Source organism: Hordeum vulgare, chromosome 3H (assembly GCF_904849725.1).
Source record: "Hordeum vulgare subsp. vulgare chromosome 3H, MorexV3_pseudomolecules_assembly, whole genome shotgun sequence".
NCBI lineage: Eukaryota > Viridiplantae > Streptophyta > Magnoliopsida > Poales > Poaceae > Hordeum > Hordeum vulgare.
The window spans coordinates 582,808,448-582,829,681 of NC_058520.1; the positions used below are offsets into that span (position 1 = coordinate 582,808,448).

The 21,234-nt window shown below is 45.3% G+C and overlaps 1 protein-coding gene across 1 annotated transcript; it reads left to right on the plus strand.

The window, feature by feature from the left end:
- Window positions 1–8,388: 8,388 nt before the first annotated feature.
- Window positions 8,389–13,944, plus strand: LOC123445350. Its single transcript, XM_045122320.1, has 13 exons — window positions 8,389–8,732; window positions 9,587–9,770; window positions 9,848–9,916; window positions 10,035–10,133; window positions 10,898–10,977; window positions 11,051–11,333; window positions 11,457–11,855; window positions 11,960–12,615; window positions 12,928–13,012; window positions 13,094–13,145; window positions 13,239–13,288; window positions 13,357–13,404; window positions 13,489–13,944. The coding sequence occupies exons 1-13, from the start codon at window positions 8,461–8,463 to the stop codon at window positions 13,663–13,665; spliced, it is 2,454 nt and encodes an 817-aa protein (XP_044978255.1). The 5' UTR covers window positions 8,389–8,460; the 3' UTR covers window positions 13,666–13,944.
- Window positions 13,945–21,234: the final 7,290 nt, after the last annotated feature.

The window sequence follows — 21,234 nt, forward strand, 5'->3', positions numbered from 1 at the left end:
GAAGACGTTCGTGCCAGAATGACATGTTCTCGTCGAAGCATGCGTCGGTCATTTTGTGTTTTACCTTCATCTCCAGAGCCATGAGCGTTACTTTCAGGCGGGTATCCTCGGGCCTGCATCCTTCATACAATGGAGTAACCGCGTCTATCTCCAGTTGATCCAGCTTGGCTTTCTCTCGGGCGGCAGCTCTTGCGTTATCCGTCTGCTTGAGAAGCAGCTCTTGAATATGAGGTTCCTGCACCCAGGCCATCGATGGTCCATCGTCGTCTGCTCCGGCATCTTCATCTTCATGATCATGCCCTTCGTCTGCTCCGGCATCTTCCTTATCATCATGTTCGCCATCTTCTACATGATGACTGTGTCCTGGAGATTCTTTGTCTTCTCGCCCGCCCTCGCCGCGGTTGTCTTGCTCATGCCCTTCCTCATTTCTTGCCCTGCCCCCATGGACGACTTCATAACCATCTTCATCACCTTGCCACCGATAGCCATCCATGAAACCACGCAAGAGCAGGTGGTCCCGCACCTTTACGGAATCCGGGTCCATAAGGCTCTTCAGCTTGCATCTTCGACACGGACATCTTATCTCCATCTCGTTCTTTTGAAGCATCTCGGCCTTCGCGGAGCTCAAAAACCTATTCACGATGCCTTCGGTCATCGTGCGGACCATGGTCGCCTGCGGGGTAGAGCAAAACGATATTTTAGAACAAAATTTTTTTGGCATGACTTTGCCTAAAAATAGGACAAAAAAGAATGTATAGTGCCAAATTCTCGCCGAAACGGAAATGAATCAACATTCCGGCAAAATATTGGCAACTATCGCATTTCAAATACCGGTACCTGCAAACACAAACATATATACAACACCACAAACATATGCAACACCACAAACATACGTAGATCTAGCTAGGCCATAAAAAGTGCAGGTGCACGTTGTTAGAGGGAGAAAAAAGTAGATCTACAACATAAAAGCTTTCCCCTTACTTACCTATCAAAAAAAGGTAATTTAACCACTTAATCTGGGTGAATCTATGATGCAAATGAGGTGAGGAGGAGGAGGCACCCGAGACAAGCTTGGAGGAGGAGGTGGAGAGAATGAAAGTGGGGAAAGTGAGTGTGATAGGTGGCTGTCCAAAATATCTAGCTGGTCCCAGATTACTAATGGCGCATCACCTACAAATGCGCCATTAGTAACCCTGGTTACTAATGACGCACCAGCTGATGGTGCGCTATTAGTAGTTTTGCAAAAAAAAAATATAGTAGTGGCGCACTGAGTGAGTGGTGCGCCATTACTAGTTAAACTAGTAATGGCGCACTCTGCCCCGGTGCGCCATTAGTACTTTTGGACAAAAATGTTTGTTAGTAGTGGCGCACCGTGTGTGTGGTGCGCCATTAGTGTCCATCACACTAATGGCACACCTGCACATGGTGCGCCGCTGCTATATAGTAGTGGCGCACCATTTGTCTGGTGCGCCATTAGTGTCTATATTATCTATAGCCCTTTCCTAATAGTGCTTGCACAAGTGCCCTAGAAGCTGAACTATCTGCATGCATGGAGGGATTGCCACTTGCAATTCTAAGAACATAGTTGCCTATTCACGTGGAGTTGGACTCATGGCAAGTTGTGAGAATGATAAATAACGGGGCACTGATCGTTATCTATTTGCGCCTCTTATTTCCGGTGTTCACCTTTTTTCAATCAAACAACTGTTATAGCAGGAAATCCTAAGTTTTCATTCTAATTGTAGACCACTTCACCGAGTTCTGTTCCAAATCGATGTCTACTAATAGTGCCCGGAGGCCATTGAATTGATGGTAACAATCAATAAAAACGAGTGAGAATCAAGAAACTTGACCCACAATTTTTTTTATCTATTTTTAAAGCAAAACCTAACCCTTTCTTCTCAACAGCCTGTGTGACGTTATTTAAATGGATTTACCATATTAACGCATGTTGGAATATAATTAATGTTTTTGATTGTAAAGGTGGTGTTTTTTTTTGCGGGGAAATAGGGAGATTTATTAAACTGCAACCGACTTACAATCCTCAGCAACCAGCATAGTGACACACGGAGGTGGTCTACCCAACCAACATGCGGTGCTATCACCACTACGACCAAAGTTTGCTAAGCAATGTGCAACTCTGTTCTGTTCACGACTAATCTTACATAAAGTAACCTCCCTATTCAAAAGTAAATTCTTAATTTCTACCACTAGGACACCGTAGAGAGATCTATCATAACCAGCGGTAGCTATCATGTTTATAGCCATCGACGAATCAGATTGCAGCACCACCAGTGATGAGGCATGAATAAAAGCCAGTTGTAGCCCTTCTTTTATTGCTTAAAGCTCCGACTCTAGCGCGTCATTGCATTGGAACAGTTTCCGGTAGGATGCAAAGATGACATCCCCTTGACAATTTCTAAGGATCATCCCTGAACCAGTTGTTCCATCCTCGAGGTTGAAGGAGCCATCAGTAGATAAGGCCACCATGTTAGAATCTGGAGCCGGCCACTTCTTCACCATTCTTACGGGAGCAGGTGTTGGAGGGAGAAGTTCCATCACTGGGGTTTTCCCTTTCACCGTATCTTCCACACTTAATGATATGTTCTTGTAGGAGTTATAGTAGCTAGCCAGGAAAGAACAGGATATATCAAGGGGGGGGGGGTACCGTTTTGCCATGAACAACTTCATTCCTCAAGTACCATATCCTCCATAAGACCATGATGATCCTGCTATGAATAGACTCCGGGACCTCCAGTAGGAAGTGGAACAACCACTCCTTGCCAGTGCATTTGATGTCCGTACGAGGAGGTAAAGGCCACATTGTCTGCATTGCGTCCCACAGGGTAGCCGCATGCGGGCAAACCAGGAGAGCATGAAATGATGATTCCACATCGCGGTCACATAAGAGGCATGTAGATTGGGTAGTCATATGGCGCCTGTGCATCTCTGCCGAAGAAGGAAGGGAACCAGAGATCACCTGCCACGCGAAGTGTCGCAGCTTTGGGGGAGCTGCGATTTTCCAAATTAGCTTCCACATAGATCGGTCACCCGTAGGAGCAGAGGAGGTTGCACCAGGACTCAGCTGGTTCCAACATGTGGTCATAGCTAGGTGGTAAGCAGATTTTACCGTAAAATTTCTAGATTTGTCCCATGGCCAAGCAATAAAATCATCCAATTGGTACACCGAAGTACGGATCTTTGTGATGGATGCCACATCTACTGGACAGAAAAATTGTTGCAGCAGTTCAGTCTTCCAATTCCCATGAACATCGAGGAAGTCCTTAACCTTTGTGAGCCGACATGTTCTTTTCGGAAGAATAGGCGTGAAAGGTGGCCCTCGTGGAATCCAAGGGTCTCTCCAAACCCGAATATGTTCACCGTTTCCTACCCTCCATAACATACCTTTTTTGACAAGGGCGAGTCCGTGTTCTATACCTTTCCACACTGCCGAAGAGTTAGCAGGGAAGACAGTGTCCACTAGGTTACCATTGGGGTAGTATTTTGCTTTAAGAAGACGAGCACATAAGGAATCAGGAGTGGTGATGAGCCGCCATGCTTGTTTTGCAAGGAGAGCTTGATTATAGGCCCGCATATCTCTAAAACCCAGACCACCACGGGATTTTGGAAGAGAGAGTCGATCCCAAGCTACCCATGCCATTTTCCTTTTTCCATTCTCAACACCCCACCAAAATTGTCCCATTATTCTTGATAGTTCATCGCACACTGCCACCGGGAGTTTAAAGATGCTCATGACATATACTGGAATACCTTGCGCCACTGCTTTAATAAGCACTTCCTTGCCCGAGTACGAGGAATACCATTCACTCCATTCAATTAGACTTTTGCTTACCCTAGCTTGTAAAGATTCAAAACGTCCCTTATGCATGCGACCTTTCGGCACAGGGAGGCCGAGATACTTTGGCTCAAATGCTTGCTGTGTGATTTGGAGGACAAGCTTTACCTCATCAACCACTTGAGGAGCACAGTTGTCATGAAAAAGGACGGAACACTTTGAAGGGTTAATAAGTTGACCCGTCGCTGAGGCATAAGTGTTCAAGACACCCTTGACAATTGTTGCATTCTCGAGATTTGCTCGGAAGAAAAGCAATGAATCATCCGCAAAAAGGAGATGTGACACAGGCGGTGCTCTTCGGCAGATTTGGAGCGCCTCCAGCCCATCTTGTTGTACAGCCTTATGCAGTAATGAAGACAATGAATCCGCCACAAAAAGGAACAAGAAGGGAGATAGGGGGTCACCTTGACGAATACCGCGTGTGGGAGTGAATTGTTGCAGCAATCGCCCATTAAACTTGACAGAGAACTTGACTGATTGGACACAAACCATATTAAGAGAGACCCAGCGTGGGGCAAAACCCCATCTCAATAGAGCTCCTTCCAAATAATCCCAGTCCACTCTGTCATATGCTTTGGATAGATCAAGTTTGTAGGCACAGAACTCCGAATTCCCAGTATTAGTTTGGATGTGGTGAATGCATTCGAATGCAATAAGGGAGTTGTCCGAAATCAATCTCCCTGGGATGAAAGCACTTTGGTTTTCAGAGATCAAATCCTTCGAGCACGGCCTCAACCTGTTCACCAGACATTTAGAGACCACCTTGTAGATTATGTTGCAGAGGGATATAGGCCGTAGTTCTTTCAAGGTGGCCGGGTGTTGGACTTTTGGAATAAGAACAATACTAGTATCATTGACACCCAAGGGCATTTGTCCAGTCTCAAAAAACTGATGCACTGCAGCCACTATATCCTCTTTTAGACATCCCCAATTCCTTTGGAAAAACCTTGCCGGGAAACCGTCCGGACCGGGTGCTTTTAAGGGGTCAATCTGGAAGAGAGCATCTGAAATTTCCTGATGTGTAAACGGGGCTAACAACCGATCATTTGTTTCAGGTGATACTTTCTGACCAAGGGTATCCAGAACGGGGTTCGGATTTAGGGTGGGGTCCTTAGTGTATAATTCCTTGAAGTAAGACGCAACCATACGTTCCATCTCTGTAGGAGAATGACACCAGGAACCATCCTCCTTTTGTAGTCTACGAATATTGTTTCTCCTTGCCCTCCAGACAGCTTGACGGTGAAAGTATTTTGTGTTACGATCCCCTTCTTTCAACCATGATATTCTGCTCCGTTGCAACCACATCATCTCTTCTCGATATAGGAGTTCATCAAGTTTTTGCATTTTCATACGTAGTAAGAGACGGTCAGCATTAGCTAGTTGCAAGTTCTCAAGCTCTTTACGTAGTGCCTCGATCTGTTTTTTCACCTGCCCAAAGTTTGCTTTGCTCCATCGGCGTAAGGCACTCATGACCGATCCTAGAGAGGTGGACACATTGCCCAGATCTCCACCAGACCGTACCTTGGCCCGTGTTTGTGAAATAAGCTCCGGGAGTTTGTGGTCACGCTCCCACATAATCTCATACTTTGGGGTACCCTTGCGTCGTCGATCCTCTGTTGAATCTAGGATCATCACTATAGGGCAATGATCTGATCTAGGGGAGACAAGGTGCTGCACCCTAGCATAAGGGAAAAGTTCCCGTCAGTCATCACAGGCACATGGCCGGTCTAGACGGACACGGACATTACCTGTCCCAGTTGGCCATTGTCGAAAGTGTAGGGCGCGCCCATAAAGCCTAGGTCCACCACTTCACAGAGTTGAAGAGCATCCCTAAATGCCATCATCTGGTTCTCAGCTCTGCTAGTGTTGGAGAAGTGTTCGTGTTGCCACATAGCCTCGTTAAAGTCACCACATATTACCCATGGCAAGGCCGATGTGTTTTTCAGTCTCACCAGATGATCCCACATACGCTGACGGTTTTCAACTCTGGGCTCACCATACACAAAGGTAGATCACCACGTTGTTCCCACTCCTTGATTTAGCACCACCACATCTATAAACCTGCTGCATGACTCAAGTACTGTGACTGTTAGTGATTCATCCCATAATAGCGCAAGACCTCCGCCACGGCCATCAGAATCGACACCGCAGAAACCTTTTAGTCCTAGTTTCCATCTCAGAGTTTCAACCTTTGCACTTGGCTGTCGCGCCTCCGCAAGAAAGACCAAGCGCGGGGAATGGGCTTTTACAAGAGCCCTAACTTCGCGAACTGTCCGGCGGTTCCCCACCCCCCCGACAGTTCCAGAACAAGTGACTCATTGGGACGGGCGGCACTCCTCTTCGGAGCCCGCCAAGTTTGAGTCAGTACCCACCTTTGCTCGTTTACTACACCCAGCAACACTACTTTCATCAGGGGCGTCCGAGGGTTTATCAGTCAACAACATGATCCCATCCCTTACGGCAATATCCTCAACAGCATCTTGCATGGTAACAGCCTTAGGATTCATCAACCTCTTCCGAGAGAGTTTATCCAGGTCCATATCGGCGAATTGGTCCATCGGAGGAGGGCTAGGGTTTTTTTGTACATGAACTGTCCCAGGGGGCATAGCTGCTTGTGTTGCCACAACAGTAGTTGGAGAGATTTTGCTTTCATGTGTATATACCCTCTCCGAACGGGCACGACCAGGTTGATCCGCATACAGGTAGGCACCAAATTTTATATCCTTCTCTGCAAAAACCCCATCACCACATTTCTTATGCTCGTGACCTATTACTCCACATGCACTACAGAATCTTGCAAGTTTCTCGCATCGGACAACAAATATGTGGCGCATCTTGTCCTTGACAATGCTCACAAATTTAGTTAATGGCTTCCTGATGTCATGGTTGATTCTTACTCGCACGTAGTCACCTCGTGAATTCCCATTGATCCGAGTTTCCAGAACCTCTCCAGCCGATCGCAGTAGTTTGACAATCAGATCATGCCGGCAATAGCCATCCGGCAATTTGTGAATTTGCAGCCATATGGGCATGTTGAACATTGGAACGTTCTCTGCCCGTGTAAATTCGTCGTATGATGCAATCATAACAGCCATGTTGCGGAAGAGCCAAGGCCCTTGTTGCATGATGCGATCCCAGTCGCCCAAACAATACACCTGCACCACGAAGAGATTTGGTCCGATGGGACGGAACCGGACCTGCTGCGAGCAGTTCCAAGCTGCTCGCATATCCTTGTAGAACGCGGTTTGGCTGAACAGCTTGGGGGTATGAACCCTAGCGAGGGCAATCCAGCGGATTTCCTCCAGAAGTTCATGGGCTTCCTCCTCCACGACGACATCATCGAACTCATCTTCGTGGAGGTCAAGTTTCTCGAAGAAATCACCAAGGTCGTCATCGTTCCCTTGGGAGTTGCCAAAAGCACCAACGGAAGGTGAAGTAGCCATCGTTATCGCATGTAGATCGGAAGACGCGGGGGAACACTGCTATGGCGAGGGGGAGGCGGAACGGAAGGTGCGAGGTGGGAGGCGATGGGATGCGAGGGACGCGAGGCGCGAGGTGGTAGGCAATGGGTGCGAGGGTATCTGCAGGTTCTCGCCGGCCGCCGGCACGGGGTGGACTTACGGCGGGGATTTACATACAACATATTTAAAACCATGACCATAAGAAATCTTTTTTGGTCATCGTTTGTAATATGTCAACTCCGCATTGTTAAACTAACAAGCACACAAAATAGTTTTCTGTCAAAGTTGTATGTAAATACGACAAGTTAGCATCTTTAAATTGACAAACACAACTTATTACATGCTTTTTTATATCATGCATAATAGAAACTGCTATAAGGCTTTATACGAAACAATATTAAAAAGTGGCAATCAAGTTATTTTTCTCACACAAGCAAGCGGTTAATAATATGACAAGTGAGGTCAAAAAATGTGGCAAGTATGAACCGAAAAAAATAATTGTCAGAACATGTCGACATGGGATCTAGTTTTGAAGAACTCGTCGCGAGAAAGTCAATGGTGAAAACAGATCGTCGATTGACTTAACGGTTTTATAGATAAAACTTTTTAAATTTCAAACATCAAAGAGAATTGTTGCGTTGTATGCTTTTTTCTTGCGCTGCCAGCCTGCCATTGCATGTTGTTCTTTTTGTATTTCTTACAATGAATGCATGCATAAAATTTATGTTCATGCATGTGGCTACTTTTCGTGGCAATTAGCAGACGTGGTAGAGTCGCTGTACCGGAAGACATAGGCGAGGCGCCGCTGTGTAGTCCTGTCCATCATTCTTTCAAGTCCTAATATACATATGTAGGAGCGTCTACGCTTGTACTTCCTCTGTAAACAAATATAAAAGCGTATATTTGTTTATAGAGAGAGTATTATATAGTACTAAAAACATTTTATTTTGCCGCTGCATAAATAGCATATTCGAAATGAAAACACAAAGTCTACATCGACAGTAATAAAGGAAAAAAAAACAGTTACCCTCGAGCACGCTTTCTTCCTCCTCCCGATCGACCCCGTCTTCTGTCCCCCACCCCCATTCCCCGCCCCCATCGCACCGACACTCCTCCAACTAAAACCCTAGGCCCCCGGGGGCCATGTCGGCGGCGCCGCAGCAGCCGCACCCGCTGCCGCCCGTGCCGGCGGAGGGGGCGGCGCCCCTGGCCGCGCCGGCGGGGGCGCCGCGGCCGTACGAGCTGGCGGTCGCGGCGGCGGAGCTCCGCCCCGTGGACTGCAACCTCGCGGCGCTCTGCGACCACGTGCAGGCCGAGGGATTCGGCTCCGGCGCCTTCTCCGATGTCGTCGTCGAGGCCATGGGCGCCACCTACCGCCTCCACCGCCTCATCATCTCCCGCAGCACCTACTTCAGGTCAGCCTCCTCCTCCAATGCGGATGCGTGGACCCCGGGCCCGGTTCCCGTCGTAGTTTGCGCTGCTGCCGAGATTGAGTATATAGGATTGTTTCGTAGAGTAGAAATTCATTTCTGTTGGGCCGCGCGGCGGGGACGATTCGATTCCCTTTGAAGTGGAAATCTCTTGTGCTATGACCCGTGTCGAGAATGTTTAATAGAATGAATTGAGCGGAATTGCATGTGTACGGACCAATTCAGTTGCTGATTGGAGCCAGACAGGGCAGTTTTTTTTTCTTCTGTTTTTTCCCAAAAAAAGGAAGTTAGATCTCACCTTTCCGTTTCCAAATGAATCAAGTCAGCCCTCTTTCATAAACCTTTATCATATACGAAGCGAAATGGAAGCCTGATGGCTAGTTTGTGTTCTGTCGCAAAATTAAGACACCCACACATCCTAAGGTTGACATTTGACCAACGATTATGCAAATAAAATCAAATATTGGTCATGTGACACAAACACTACTTTGGATTCATAATCAAAAGCATTTTCGAGTGATATCCCTTCTATGTCACATCACATTTCATTATTCCAATGGTTGGTCAAACTTAAACCAGGGAATGTGTGGGCCCCTTGCATTTTGCACCCGCGGAAGTAATCAACAGAGTCTGATAGAACTCCTCAATGCAAAGTACCTTTCAGTGCCTATATCTCCTATATAAACCTTCAACATAGAAAGGAACCTTCTTATGCAACCAAACCTCTTCATTTCGCTAGATTATTATCTTTTCTTACGACTAACAGACAATTTTGTCCAGATTAATACCGTGCCAGTTTCTGAAACTGACAAGCAGGCTCTTTGAAAAAAAACTGCCAGGAATATGTTGCATGGTCCTTGGAGAGAAGCTGGAGCACCTACAGTGGTCTTGCATATAGACGATTCTAATATTGATTCAGAGGCAATTGCAATTGCGTTGGCATATCTTTATGGGCAACCCCCCAAGCTCAATGATAACAACGCGTTTCGTGTACTAGCTGCTGCATCATTTCTGGATCTTCAGGTTTCTTCTATTTGCGTGAGTTCTTACTGTCCGCAACTGTTTGCTATTGTCTTGTACTTACAAATGGACTATTGCAGGGCTTGTGTACAATCTGTACAGATTTTATTATTTCTGAGCTTTGGACATCAAACTTTTTACAATATCAGGTTAGTCCATCAGCTTATCTTTGCGACATATATTGATATATACACATGGTGTTCTTTGTCAGTGACATTACTTTTCCCTTCTTTATTTATGGCCTTATTTTTATCTTATTGTTTTTAGTTGTTTGCCGAAAGCCAAGACTATGGTAGTCATGGAGAGCGTGTCAGAAATGCGTGCTGGGGTTATCTTTGTCAAAGTGCCACACTGGAACTACGAGAGGTAAGGACTAAGGAGCACTCATGGGGATCTTGCTGGCTAAAAAGCTACACTTGCCAAATATTGTTCTCAAGTAGGAAACTTGGTTACTGCCGGCTTTCAGTATGCTCTTTATGAATAAAGTATTATAAAATAATTATTATTTCTCAAGACAAACCCAATGTTTTTTCCTCCATATTGTCAATTTATGTATTTTCGCACAAATTAGTGGTCAAAGGTATTAAAATTTGACTGCATGAACCCTAGGTCAACCTGCATTTCTGAACAGAGGGAGCTGTTTATTGTACCTTTAATTTTAGTATAGTGTTATTTGATCTGTGTTAGATATTCTCCATAAAGCTCAACTACTTCACAATTTGGAACTTATTATCCATGGTTACAATTTCAGCAATGTTTTGCTTGTGTATTCTTGGTGTTAATTATTTTAATGTTAAGACTATAATATTGTTCTACTGAACAGATATTGAGCCTAGCTCACTAGTTTGGAAGTGAATGTTCAATCTGACCTCCTACATTTTATGGCTTTCATTACCATTTTCCTTCGTTAAAGAAAGAATACAGGTTGCAGAACAAATGCAACTCTGCTGTACCAGAAATGCATAGAAAACTTTTGGATGTTGAACTGTTTGACTTTATTTAGCTTTTACTTTGCTGTCACTGCAACATGAATGCTGAATTATGACACATATGATTTGTACTTGGGTGTATTTCAATCTACATTCCCTTTTAGGCAGAGGTTTGATACCTGTTTTGCATTTTGCTGAAAGGTGCTTCCAAAACTTTCTTCACAAACTTTACATTCTCTCCTTACATCGGACGAACTGTGGGTACCTAATGAGGAGAAACGGTATGTATGTGTTGTCTACTGGTGGCATTATAATTTGAAGCCCAATTATGACAACCGTTCTTGCAACTTGAAGGTTTGAACTAGCATTATTTGCTCTACTGGCAAAGGTGACTGTTTCTGATGTAGAAGTTAGTGGAAATGAAAATTTGGACCTTATGACAAGCGCATCAACTGTTGATTGTTCCATGGGAAAGGGAAAGACTCCGATGAATGAAACTGGTGAGGAGCAGCTAATGGAATCTGAACTGCAGAAGTTGAAGTTGCATGATAACATGGCGAGTAAAGCTGCCAATAACATTATTGATGTTCCAAATGTTGTAAATCCGCAGGATAGCACACCGTACTCCATTCCACCAGTAAGAAGATCATGTTGGCTTGTTTTCAACATGCTATGAACTTCTCTTCTTTCATTAAACAAATCACTTTACCAGAAACTTGATAAGTACACTAAGATTGTATTGTTTGTTCTGATCATTCAGAATGCTGAAGCTTCCAAGAGGATGGAGAATGATATTTCTACAGGAGGACCATCTGCAGAAAGCCCCTCTTATCAATTTAACGAAAATATGTGGCTTTCTAGGGAGCAAACAAAAAATTACTTTTCAAGAACTTCTTCAAGTAATGGATTAGTACCATGTGAGTGGGGAAGACCCACTGCACCTCCTTGGGGTGGTAGGGTTGTTGGTCGACGGCAGGTTAGGTGCAGTAGGGGAAGTTCTTCTTTGTCTGCTGATGAATATAATACTTTCATGAATATATTTGAAAGGGGTTCTCTTCTCTATTGCAATATGTCATTTGATGCACTGTTAAGTGTTCGAAAGCAACTTGAAGAGTTTGAATTTCCTTGCAAAGCTGTAAACGATGGTCTTTGGCTCCAGGTTTTACTCTACCCCCCCCCCCCCCCCCCTCTCTCTCTCTCTCTCTCTCAATACTTTGTTCTCTCTAAGACCATCTCTGAAAGTTTGCTGATCTGTTAATGCAGATGCTCCTGTGCCACAGAGTGCAAGCAATAGTTGCTGATACATGCAGAAACTGTTGCCTTACAAGTAATTCTTGTGCTTGTAAACAAGCATATGTGAGTACACACAGCCACTACAGGCAGGAGCATGATAGGACAAGTGCTTCAGGAACTGCAGGTAGTATCTACCTTGCAGATGCCCAAGGCGATGCGAATGGTATGTTTAGTCCTGTGCGTGTTAACGTAAGAGGAGCAGTTGATGGACTTGCTGGCATTGGGAGAGGAAACTCAAATGTGCCTGGTGCTGCTTGGGCTCCAACGCGTTATGTCTTCTCTCGTGTTCCCTATGGGCTTGGTTCAAGGAATGGCCAGCAATCATTTGCCAATGATGAATCAGAACCTAGAGTTGACCACAATGGAGATATTCCAGGAGATGGTCTGACTGCATTGGTTAATCTTAGCCAAGAAAGCAATGCCTCTCATCATCAGGCAGAAAGTATTTTTGAGGCAGGCATGCAAACTAGATATTCTGGTGCTGCTACTGTTTCTACACCAGGTGGTTCTTCTCCCCAGATGCAAGAGTCAAAAGAGCATGAACTTAGTTGGGAAAGTGCAGATAACACAGCTATATCGTTGGACATGAGAACACCACTTAGTCATTTCCCTCCTTTCCGCTTTGGGTAAGATCCCTATTTATCCTGCCTTTGCTCTTACAAAACACACCACCTCTTTGGACATAGTTCCTGAAAAAAATAACCCGACTATCATCTGCTTCAAGCAATCTGAGTATTCCTGTTGGATATTAATGCCTTCACCAAAGGCAGGCAGAAGAAACAGCTTCTAATTTCTAATTGGTCTAAGCCAACCAAGACATGCTCAAAACTTCTGATGTCAATTTCTTTATTCCCTACAGATCTCATTAACTTAGAACTTGGTGCACACACTAATATCATGTTTATATTAAGCTCTGACAAGTCTATACGTAAACACAGGGTTGAGTTTGAAGATGTGCATAGGCTTGCAGATGGTCAAGTGAAACACTCAGCTGAAGTATTTTATGCGGGCTCGCTATGGAAGGTTTATTACTTTCTGGTCTTCTACCTATCCATGCTTCTGACAGCCTAAATCAAGTTTGGTAATAAACATGGTCGTTTGCAGGTAAGTGTCCAGGCATTCAATGATGAGGATCCTCATGGGCGGCGCACCCTTGGTAACATATTTTTTATCTGATTCTGTAATGTTTGCCAGTCATCTTTGTTGTTTGCCGAAAGACATGTTAGCATTTTACAAATCGACAATGCAGGGCTTTTTCTCCACAGACGCAAAGCTGAATTGTTAGACCCCTTGAGGAAGGTGAGTAACTTAATGGGTTGATTCATTTATCGCAAGATAACAATGTCACTGATGCACTTCTTTCTCAGGCCCACATGTACATAGACCCCCGGGAAAAGGTCACTGCTCGGTATCAGGTATCTACCTCAGTTTTTCTTTCCTCCAAAATTATCCACTGATACTGTACATGGTATAATTTGCTACCTGTCTTTCGGCATTAGCTCATCTGTCCATCGAAGAGAGAGGTGATGATATTTGGAAGCCTGAAGCAGGCTGGCACCCTTCTGCCCAAGGCTCCAAAAGGGTGGGGCTGGCGCACGGCTATACTGTTCGATGAGCTTGCTGATCTTCTCCAGGGTGGAGCCCTGAGAATCGCTGCAGTAGTCCAGCTTGTCTAAGCCGAAAACCACCCCCTCTTACATCGAGAAAACCCCCTCGTACATCAAGAAACGAACGATGGTCCTATATATATCGTAAGTAGCATGGATCTATGCAGAAATAGGACTATAGTAAGTAAATAATGCCCCCAAGGTTGGTGGTGTCAACTGTCACCGTAATGTAATGTGTATGTAGTTTCATCCATGACTTGTATTCTGCGAATGAGGTATACTGTGCTTCGAAGCAGTGTAATAAGAGTGCTGTAGCGTCATGTGATTTAAAGTAGTTCCTTCTTTTTTTCTGATGCGATCTCTGAAATTTTATTCTGCGGCTAGGCTTGCTGTGAACTGCTACGTACAAGGAAAGTTTCTGGAAGGGTTATTCAGTATCGGATGATGGATGTTTGCAGGTCAAAACTACATTCGAGAAATAGCAATCTTGTTCTGAAATAAAATACCATTCCCTCTGTATTAAAATCTAAGACTTTTTTGACACTGATAGTAACAATCTACATGTGCTGGTTCATTCTAACCAACAATAAATGCTTCCATATTTTGATCTGCATCTTGCTTCTGGAACGTTGCTTTCAAGTACTAAATGTGTGGGTATCGTACCACTTGGCATAGGTGGTAAGCTATCTAAAGAAAATGTGGGTATACCAACTTTCAAATCCCTTATCTTGGTTACATAATTCACGATAATCTTGCATCTACCTGCTCACGATCATATCCTCCATGGATGGCTGCACTGGGCAGAAGGCGATCATAATCCTCCATGGATGGCTGCACTGGGCAGAAGGCGCCGTCGACTGCATCAAGATCGGCGTGTCTTGGCTAGTAACCATTTCACTTTGCTTTAGGCGCTGATTGGATTTTCGGTTCTCAACGCTAAACCCTTGTAAAATATACACGCCTCCCTCCATCGTTTTCTTTGCTAGCTGAAAATCGCGTGTAGCCGGTAATTTGCACCTGTAAATTATATACGGATGTATGAATACACAACGATTTGAAGCGGGGCATTAGTCTGTACTAGCAAAAGGACACATGCGTTGCAACGGAAGAAAAGAATACTACACACTCTTAATAAAAATGATCTATAATATGAGAATTTGTAGCTATAGCCCAGACAAAGATGGTCTTAGCCTAAAATCGCAGTTCAAGATTCCACGGGTCTTCTATTTCAACATGGCTTGCATGTAGATTTAATACGTACAAAGAAACATTTAAGGGATCATGCATTTATTCATGTCATCTGCGAAATGAGGTATTGTTACAGGCCGGTAAAGAAAACGACAACAACAGACGATGGCACGTTAGCACACTACAGAGACATGTATGCATCAAGGACGGTTTCCAGTTTAAGCATCACTAACTTAGGGCATGTTCAACATCATTCCAGCTCCTGGCTTCAATCCATGACCACAAGCTTATCCTCGAGCCGCCGTCCCGTGCTCATCATCGCTTCAGTCTAGAACTCCTCATGCCTCCTCTATGCTCACCTAGTTTGGTTCGTCAACATCTTCTTTTTGATAATTTATCCCCCCTTTGCTAGAGAGTCTCTTGGCTTGTTGTTTACAACCTGTCTAAAAGAAGATATTAGTGTCGTAATTTTTTGTCCTCGAGCCCAACTATCACAATAGAATGCTACATTTGATATGGTCTACACCTCTGATTTCATCTGTTTTGAAAACTACACATATATTTAATATGCATATGCAAATATTTTTGTTGTAACTCTTGAACACTTATTTTCACATGCATATTTCTTAAATACATGAAGAGTAGTTAAAAGTATACATGATTTTCTAATTATAATGAGAGATATTTTTGTCTAAATAAGAACAATTTTGTATGGTCTGTGGACGCAGGTACTTGCGCTCCTATTTAGTCCCTATTTCTTGTCATACATGTCATATGTATTGGTCCCTCTTTCATCACTATTTATATCTTATCAATCATGTCTTTTATTTAATTTTTTTGTCATGCATGCCTCATTTTTACTTTTTTTTCATGCATGCCCTCTCTTTTTTCTTCTTACATATAGGAGAAATAGCGCAACATCTCATCTTTATCAAATCTCCTCTACATTTTCCCTTTTATTTATTTTATAGTGGACATCTCATCTTTATTGGGTCCTTTTATTTGTTGTCATGCATGTCCTTATTTATTGGGTGTTTCTATCAAATTTATCTTCAATTTCGTCTGCAATCATGATTTTGCTGAGGTGTTGATCCCCAATCCGAATCAGTACCGGTATGAAAGAAAGACGGATAATGCATTATTGATTACGATTGCACCCTTGATAGTATTTTTTAAATGGTTAAAAGGCAAAATAACGTCATAATCAGATTTTATATAATTTTCTAATCAATTTTCATATATACCATGTTAAATTTGGGGTTACGGTTTAGAAGATATGAGTATTTAAAAAAATATTTGATATGTATTGCGGGTTTAATGTTAGAAACATCAGAGGGTTTTCTACAAAATAGCACGATGGACTAAAAATACCTATTTATTTCATGAATAGGTATAGATTGGTTTTGCAAACCAACCTGTGGTTGACTGGTTAGAGGGCTAGTGGTATTCCATCCTATCAGGGTTTAAGTATTGATGCTTGCATTATTCCTGGATTTATTTCATGATTTCCGGCGATACACATTCAGTGGGAGAAGACGTTTTCGTCGACGATGAAGCGCCTACGGTGACTTCATAAATCTCAAGATGATATACCGGTTCAGTCTCTTGGAGGTGTTTATAGGGATAACATGTACGTATGTGCGTTCATAGGGATGAGTGTATACACGTGTATATGAATGCTTGTGTCCATATTGTGTTAGAAAAAGGTATAGATTGGTTTTAGTCCGAGAAGAAAATAACAAGTTTCAGTCCCCTGGCCATTGGCCAACATAGACCCCTCCTTAGAGCAACTCTAGCAGACCCCGCATCCCGCCCCGGTCTGCAAAATAACCGTCAAATTGCGGGTCGGGGCCGGAAAATCCGCACGAACAGACCCCGCATCCCGCGCCGGCCCGCAATTTTTTTTGCGGGGCGCGGCAAATCTTCTCCTCCAACCTTGATCTTCACGGGCTGGGAGGCCGACCCGAGCTGAACCCCTATCCGGCGCGAGACTTGGCGGGAGGGACATTTCCGCGAGCCCTTTTCCCGCTCCCCGCACCCTCCGCCATCATTGCCCCCCTCCGCAAGCTCCAGTTCCTCCTCCCCGCCGTCCGTTCCTCGCCGCCATGAAGGACCCCATGCTATCCCCCGTCACCGTCGAGGTCGCGCATGCTCCTTCTCCTCGGGCGGATCTCGTTGTTGGCCATGTTGCCCCCACCGCCGTCGCCCAAGCACACGCCACGCCTTCCTGAAAGAGGCAGGGCACCGTGGTCTTGCAGGGCGGGAATCCGGCTGCCCTCGCCGCGACGGCCCGCGCTCCGGGCGCCAACGCCGCAGTGCGATCCCGGCCGGCAACGCAGAAGGCCGGCAAGGCCGCGGGCGTAAAGTGGAGGAAGGTTCCGGCTTCAAGGAAGCCACCTTATTCAACCTTTGACTTCACCCCCCCCAGCAAGGAGGTGCTCCGACGATGCCGTTGAACGATGCCGCTCCCCCCGCGACTGAGGTGTTCGACGAAATGGCCGGAAGGTATGCCTCTTCGGTCTTGGCGATTCCTTTTCATTTTTCGCCATTAGTCTTGATAGCTCGTGACTTGTTATCGTTCGCTATAGTGGTGGTTCGAACAATGCAACAACCGAGTTCATGGAAGACCCCAAGAAAGAGGGGCTCCGCAAAGATGCCATTGAGGAGAGAAAAGCACGCGCCTCTGAAACCAAATCGATGTCATTGTTGCTCGCCGAAGAGAACAAGATCATGTCAATGAACCCAATGACATGGACGACCTCACCAAAACATGGCATGATATGGCAAGGAGAGAGATCTTGAAGAGGAGAATGGTCGCCTTGACCGGTCCGTGTTCCAGTTCCGGTGATGTTTTCTCTGCTCCATATGGTGCCAATGTGGATGATTTCGGTGCGGAAGTTGGAACAAGCGACGGAGGTGGATTCGGTGGCGCCGATGAACTTCAATATGAACTTCATGGCGCGGAGTGAAGATCGACCCCCCAAGATGATGCCGGACATGGGCGCAAACCTTTGCATGCCCTCTTTTACGTAATGAACTTCGCTTTTATTTGCTCGCAAACTGTTTATTTCGTTTAAATTTGAACTTGTTTGCCAAACCCTATGTCAGATGCGAGATTTGCAGTTTTTCTGTTTACGGATCGTCGCGGTGGAGCCCGAACAGAACCCGCAGAAGCCGACCCGTAAAAAAGCATATTCCACTCGTGGAATATGCTTTTTTACGGATCCGTTTGGGGGGTCTGCATCTATGCCAGCCCGCAAAAATGATTTTGCAGGCCGACGGGATGCATGGTCTGCTAGAGTTGCTTTTTGTTGCATTCAGAAAGAAACCTAAGTGCGGCTTCATGGAATCGAAGAAATACGTAATTAACGTCACCGAATAAATTCTCAATAGTTGCATGCCGGTTATCTTCCCAACTATGAGAAACTGTGCTACAAAATGTTTGCACACGACTACCGAGCATATGATTTTCAATGGTATACCATGTTTTTCACATGCATGGCATTGGACCGAGCACTCGTTCAGATTATCATGATGCCAGTATGATTAGAACGAAAATACGAAAGAGCCCTTTGAGAAGATATAACTGCTCTTGTGCCACGGAGCTCCAACTATCCTCTAAAAGATACAGTACACTACACGGCAAAAACCAAACATATTAAAGCATTGTACAATGCAAGGTGTTCAGGGAAGGTGTTTAGTACTCCCTCTGTCCGAAAATAACCGTCTCAACTTTATACTAGCTCTAGTATAAAGTTATACTAAGCTTAAGACACTTATTTTAGGACTGAGGGAGTAAAATAAATGATTTTTTCTCATACACCAGTGCTTATCTCTGTAGAAGGAGTGTCTAATTATGTGTATACCCTCTACAAATAATTAAACATTGGTGTTTAAGTAAAACCAATTTGCTTTTCTAAGCATCTTCTATTGTAGAATGTTTGATAACTGTAGTGCAGAACCCCCCGCGTCGTCTCCTCTGGCGACTCGGGGGCGACCTCCTGCGCCGCCACCGGCCCCCCTCTCCGCCCCACCCTCCCGCTTCGCTGCTGCCGGAGGGGACGCCGGCGAAGCCGCGTGCGCCCCGGGGATGGCCGGCTCTGGCGGCGACACCCCGCGTCGGCGGTTGCGGGATCTGATCTTGCCAATTGGCGGCGCCGGAGGGCGGATCCGGGGCTCCATGGCCGGATCTTGGGGGGCACGCGCCCATGGTGGCAGGGAGCGGCGGCCGGGCGCGGCTGCGCTGGTCGGCTGGGCACGAGCAGTGTCCAGGGCGCGCGGTGCCGTGACCCTGGCTGGGGGTTGTGATGGTGCGTGGCGGCCATGCTCAGCGGTCGGTGGCGGTGGATAACCAGCGCAGCTCCGGGAGAAATCCTTGCTCCGATCTTCATCGGAGCCGCGACGGCGACGCCCGCGGGTGCCGCTATCTTTCTTGAAAGCGTCGTTGTGGAGGTGTATTGTTCCCCTTCGTCGGTCGCTGCCCGCACCGCCACCTGCGCCCTAGGTCCTGATTCTGTGGGCCTCTCTCCTGCGGATGCTTGGCGGTGCCGGCGTGGTTGCCGGGGCCTTACCTGCGGGTGAAGCCGATGGAGGAGATTCGGATTGAGGGAAACCCCTTGGTTGGCCCAGGCCGACCGCGCCGACGACGACGCTCAAGGGCGCCGTTATTCTTTTTAGAGACGTCGGTATACATCTGCTCCTCTGCTCCACTTCCTTGCCTCTCGGGTGAAAACCCTAAGGGCTGAGTGGTGGTGGGCACTGTATGGGTCCTGAACGGTTACTGGTGGTGGGCACTGCTTCGGGGGAAACCCTAGGATCTGGTCTTCCAGATCGGACGATGGCGGTACTGTGGTGCCGTTTCTCTCTTGGGAGCATCGTTTGTGGAGCAGCGCTGACAGACTGAGGTAGGAGGTGGAGCGGCTTCGTCTTGCATGGAATTTTGGTGGAGCTGTCAAGTCATGCCTGGCCGACAGGTGCTACGCTGAGTCATGCCTGGTTGGCAGGTGCTACGCACGACAGATCTCCCGGAGTCTTCTCATCTGGACGGATGAGCTCAGGGTGGTGGCGTCGTTGGGCGCCGTGGTGGCTCGACGGATGCTTGGACTGGCAAGGATGATGCGGATCTCTTTCCTGAAGATGGGTCAGTGGTTCGATGATGATGGCGGCTGGTAAAACGTGTGCGTGAGGTGTGCGTTTTAGGTGTGCTGCACCGGCTGTTGTTCCCGATACGTTATGTGGATGGTTTGAAAACAATACCGGTCTTAAATATGTGGAGTGAGAGCATTCCACATTATCGAGTTTGTAGGTGTGAGTGGTGGCTTTGGATGGATTGATGTATACTCTTGTTAGACCTTTGTGAAATAATTAATAAAGATGGCTGCATGCATCGATTGATGCAGAGGCCGGAGGTTTAACCTCCTTTTTCAAAAGTAAATTTTTTTTTTTTTTTATAGAATGTTTGATGGTTCCACCACTTTGTCCGAGCTAAGCTATTACAGAATTACTCCTTCTATTCTTAAATAATTGTAGTTGGGTACTATAATTATTTAAGAACGGAGGGAGTAGTTGAAAGGAGCTCGCGAATGTAGTGCATGTTAATGCTATGCATTGTGCTCCTTCAAAATTTCCTCCGATCATAGTACGTCGTATTACTTGTCGGCCATACTGTGTGGAACGGGCGCACATCCTTATCATCTGATTGAAAGGAATTCATGAATGGGCTGTATGCGAAAATTCCCTAAAAGAATACTGATATTCCGGGCTTGAAAATTAAGAAACAAAGAAAAATGACCATATTTTTATTTGAATGGAAATGCTCAAGTTCATTCGCTATTATATCACGGGCTACATGCATGACTTATTAAGAATGTTTTAGAAAATTTAGGCGCGTAATCTCGATAAAGGAGTGATCCATGAGAATTCTTTTACCATAACAACCACTCTGCGTACCGTAAAATGTTTTGAACGAGTCGGAGGACCAAACTTGTTCGGTTTAAAACATTTAAGGTACAACATGTTTTTCTGTCCCACAAAAAGAACATGCATGTTTTTTAAGTTGGAGAATGAAACCGCACACCTTGATTAGTTGACAGATTAAATATAGACTTCTCCTTTTCTTCAAATAGTAAATTTACTTTATTACTCCATCTGTCTCAAAATTCTTGTCTTACATTTATCTAAATATGAATGTATCTAGCTACGGTTTAGTATTTAGATACATTCGTTTTTAGACAAATTTAAGACAAGAATTTTCGGACGTAGGAAGTATAAGCAAACGATAGTTTTGCCTTTTGAGTGCCTGTTTCAAGTGTATTCACTACCTTTTGGAGAAAGGCATTCACTCAACTTTATATGTAAAACCTCAAAATGAAACAAAAATGACAACACAGACAAGTCACCGTTTTTTACAACACACACACATGTTAAAATATATTATCCGTCTGTCTCTAT

Excerpts from the sequence above, each read along its gene's own strand:
- LOC123445350 (XM_045122320.1), top strand. The coding sequence starts at position 8,461 with ATGTCGGCGGCGCCGCAGCAGCCGCACCCGCTGCCGCCCGTGCCGGCG. Across the intron at positions 11,334-11,456 it reads CACCGTACTCCATTCCACCA|AATGCTGAAGCTTCCAAGAG; the intron begins GTAAGAAGATCA and ends CTGATCATTCAG. Across the intron at positions 11,856-11,959 it reads ACGATGGTCTTTGGCTCCAG|ATGCTCCTGTGCCACAGAGT; the intron begins GTTTTACTCTAC and ends CTGTTAATGCAG.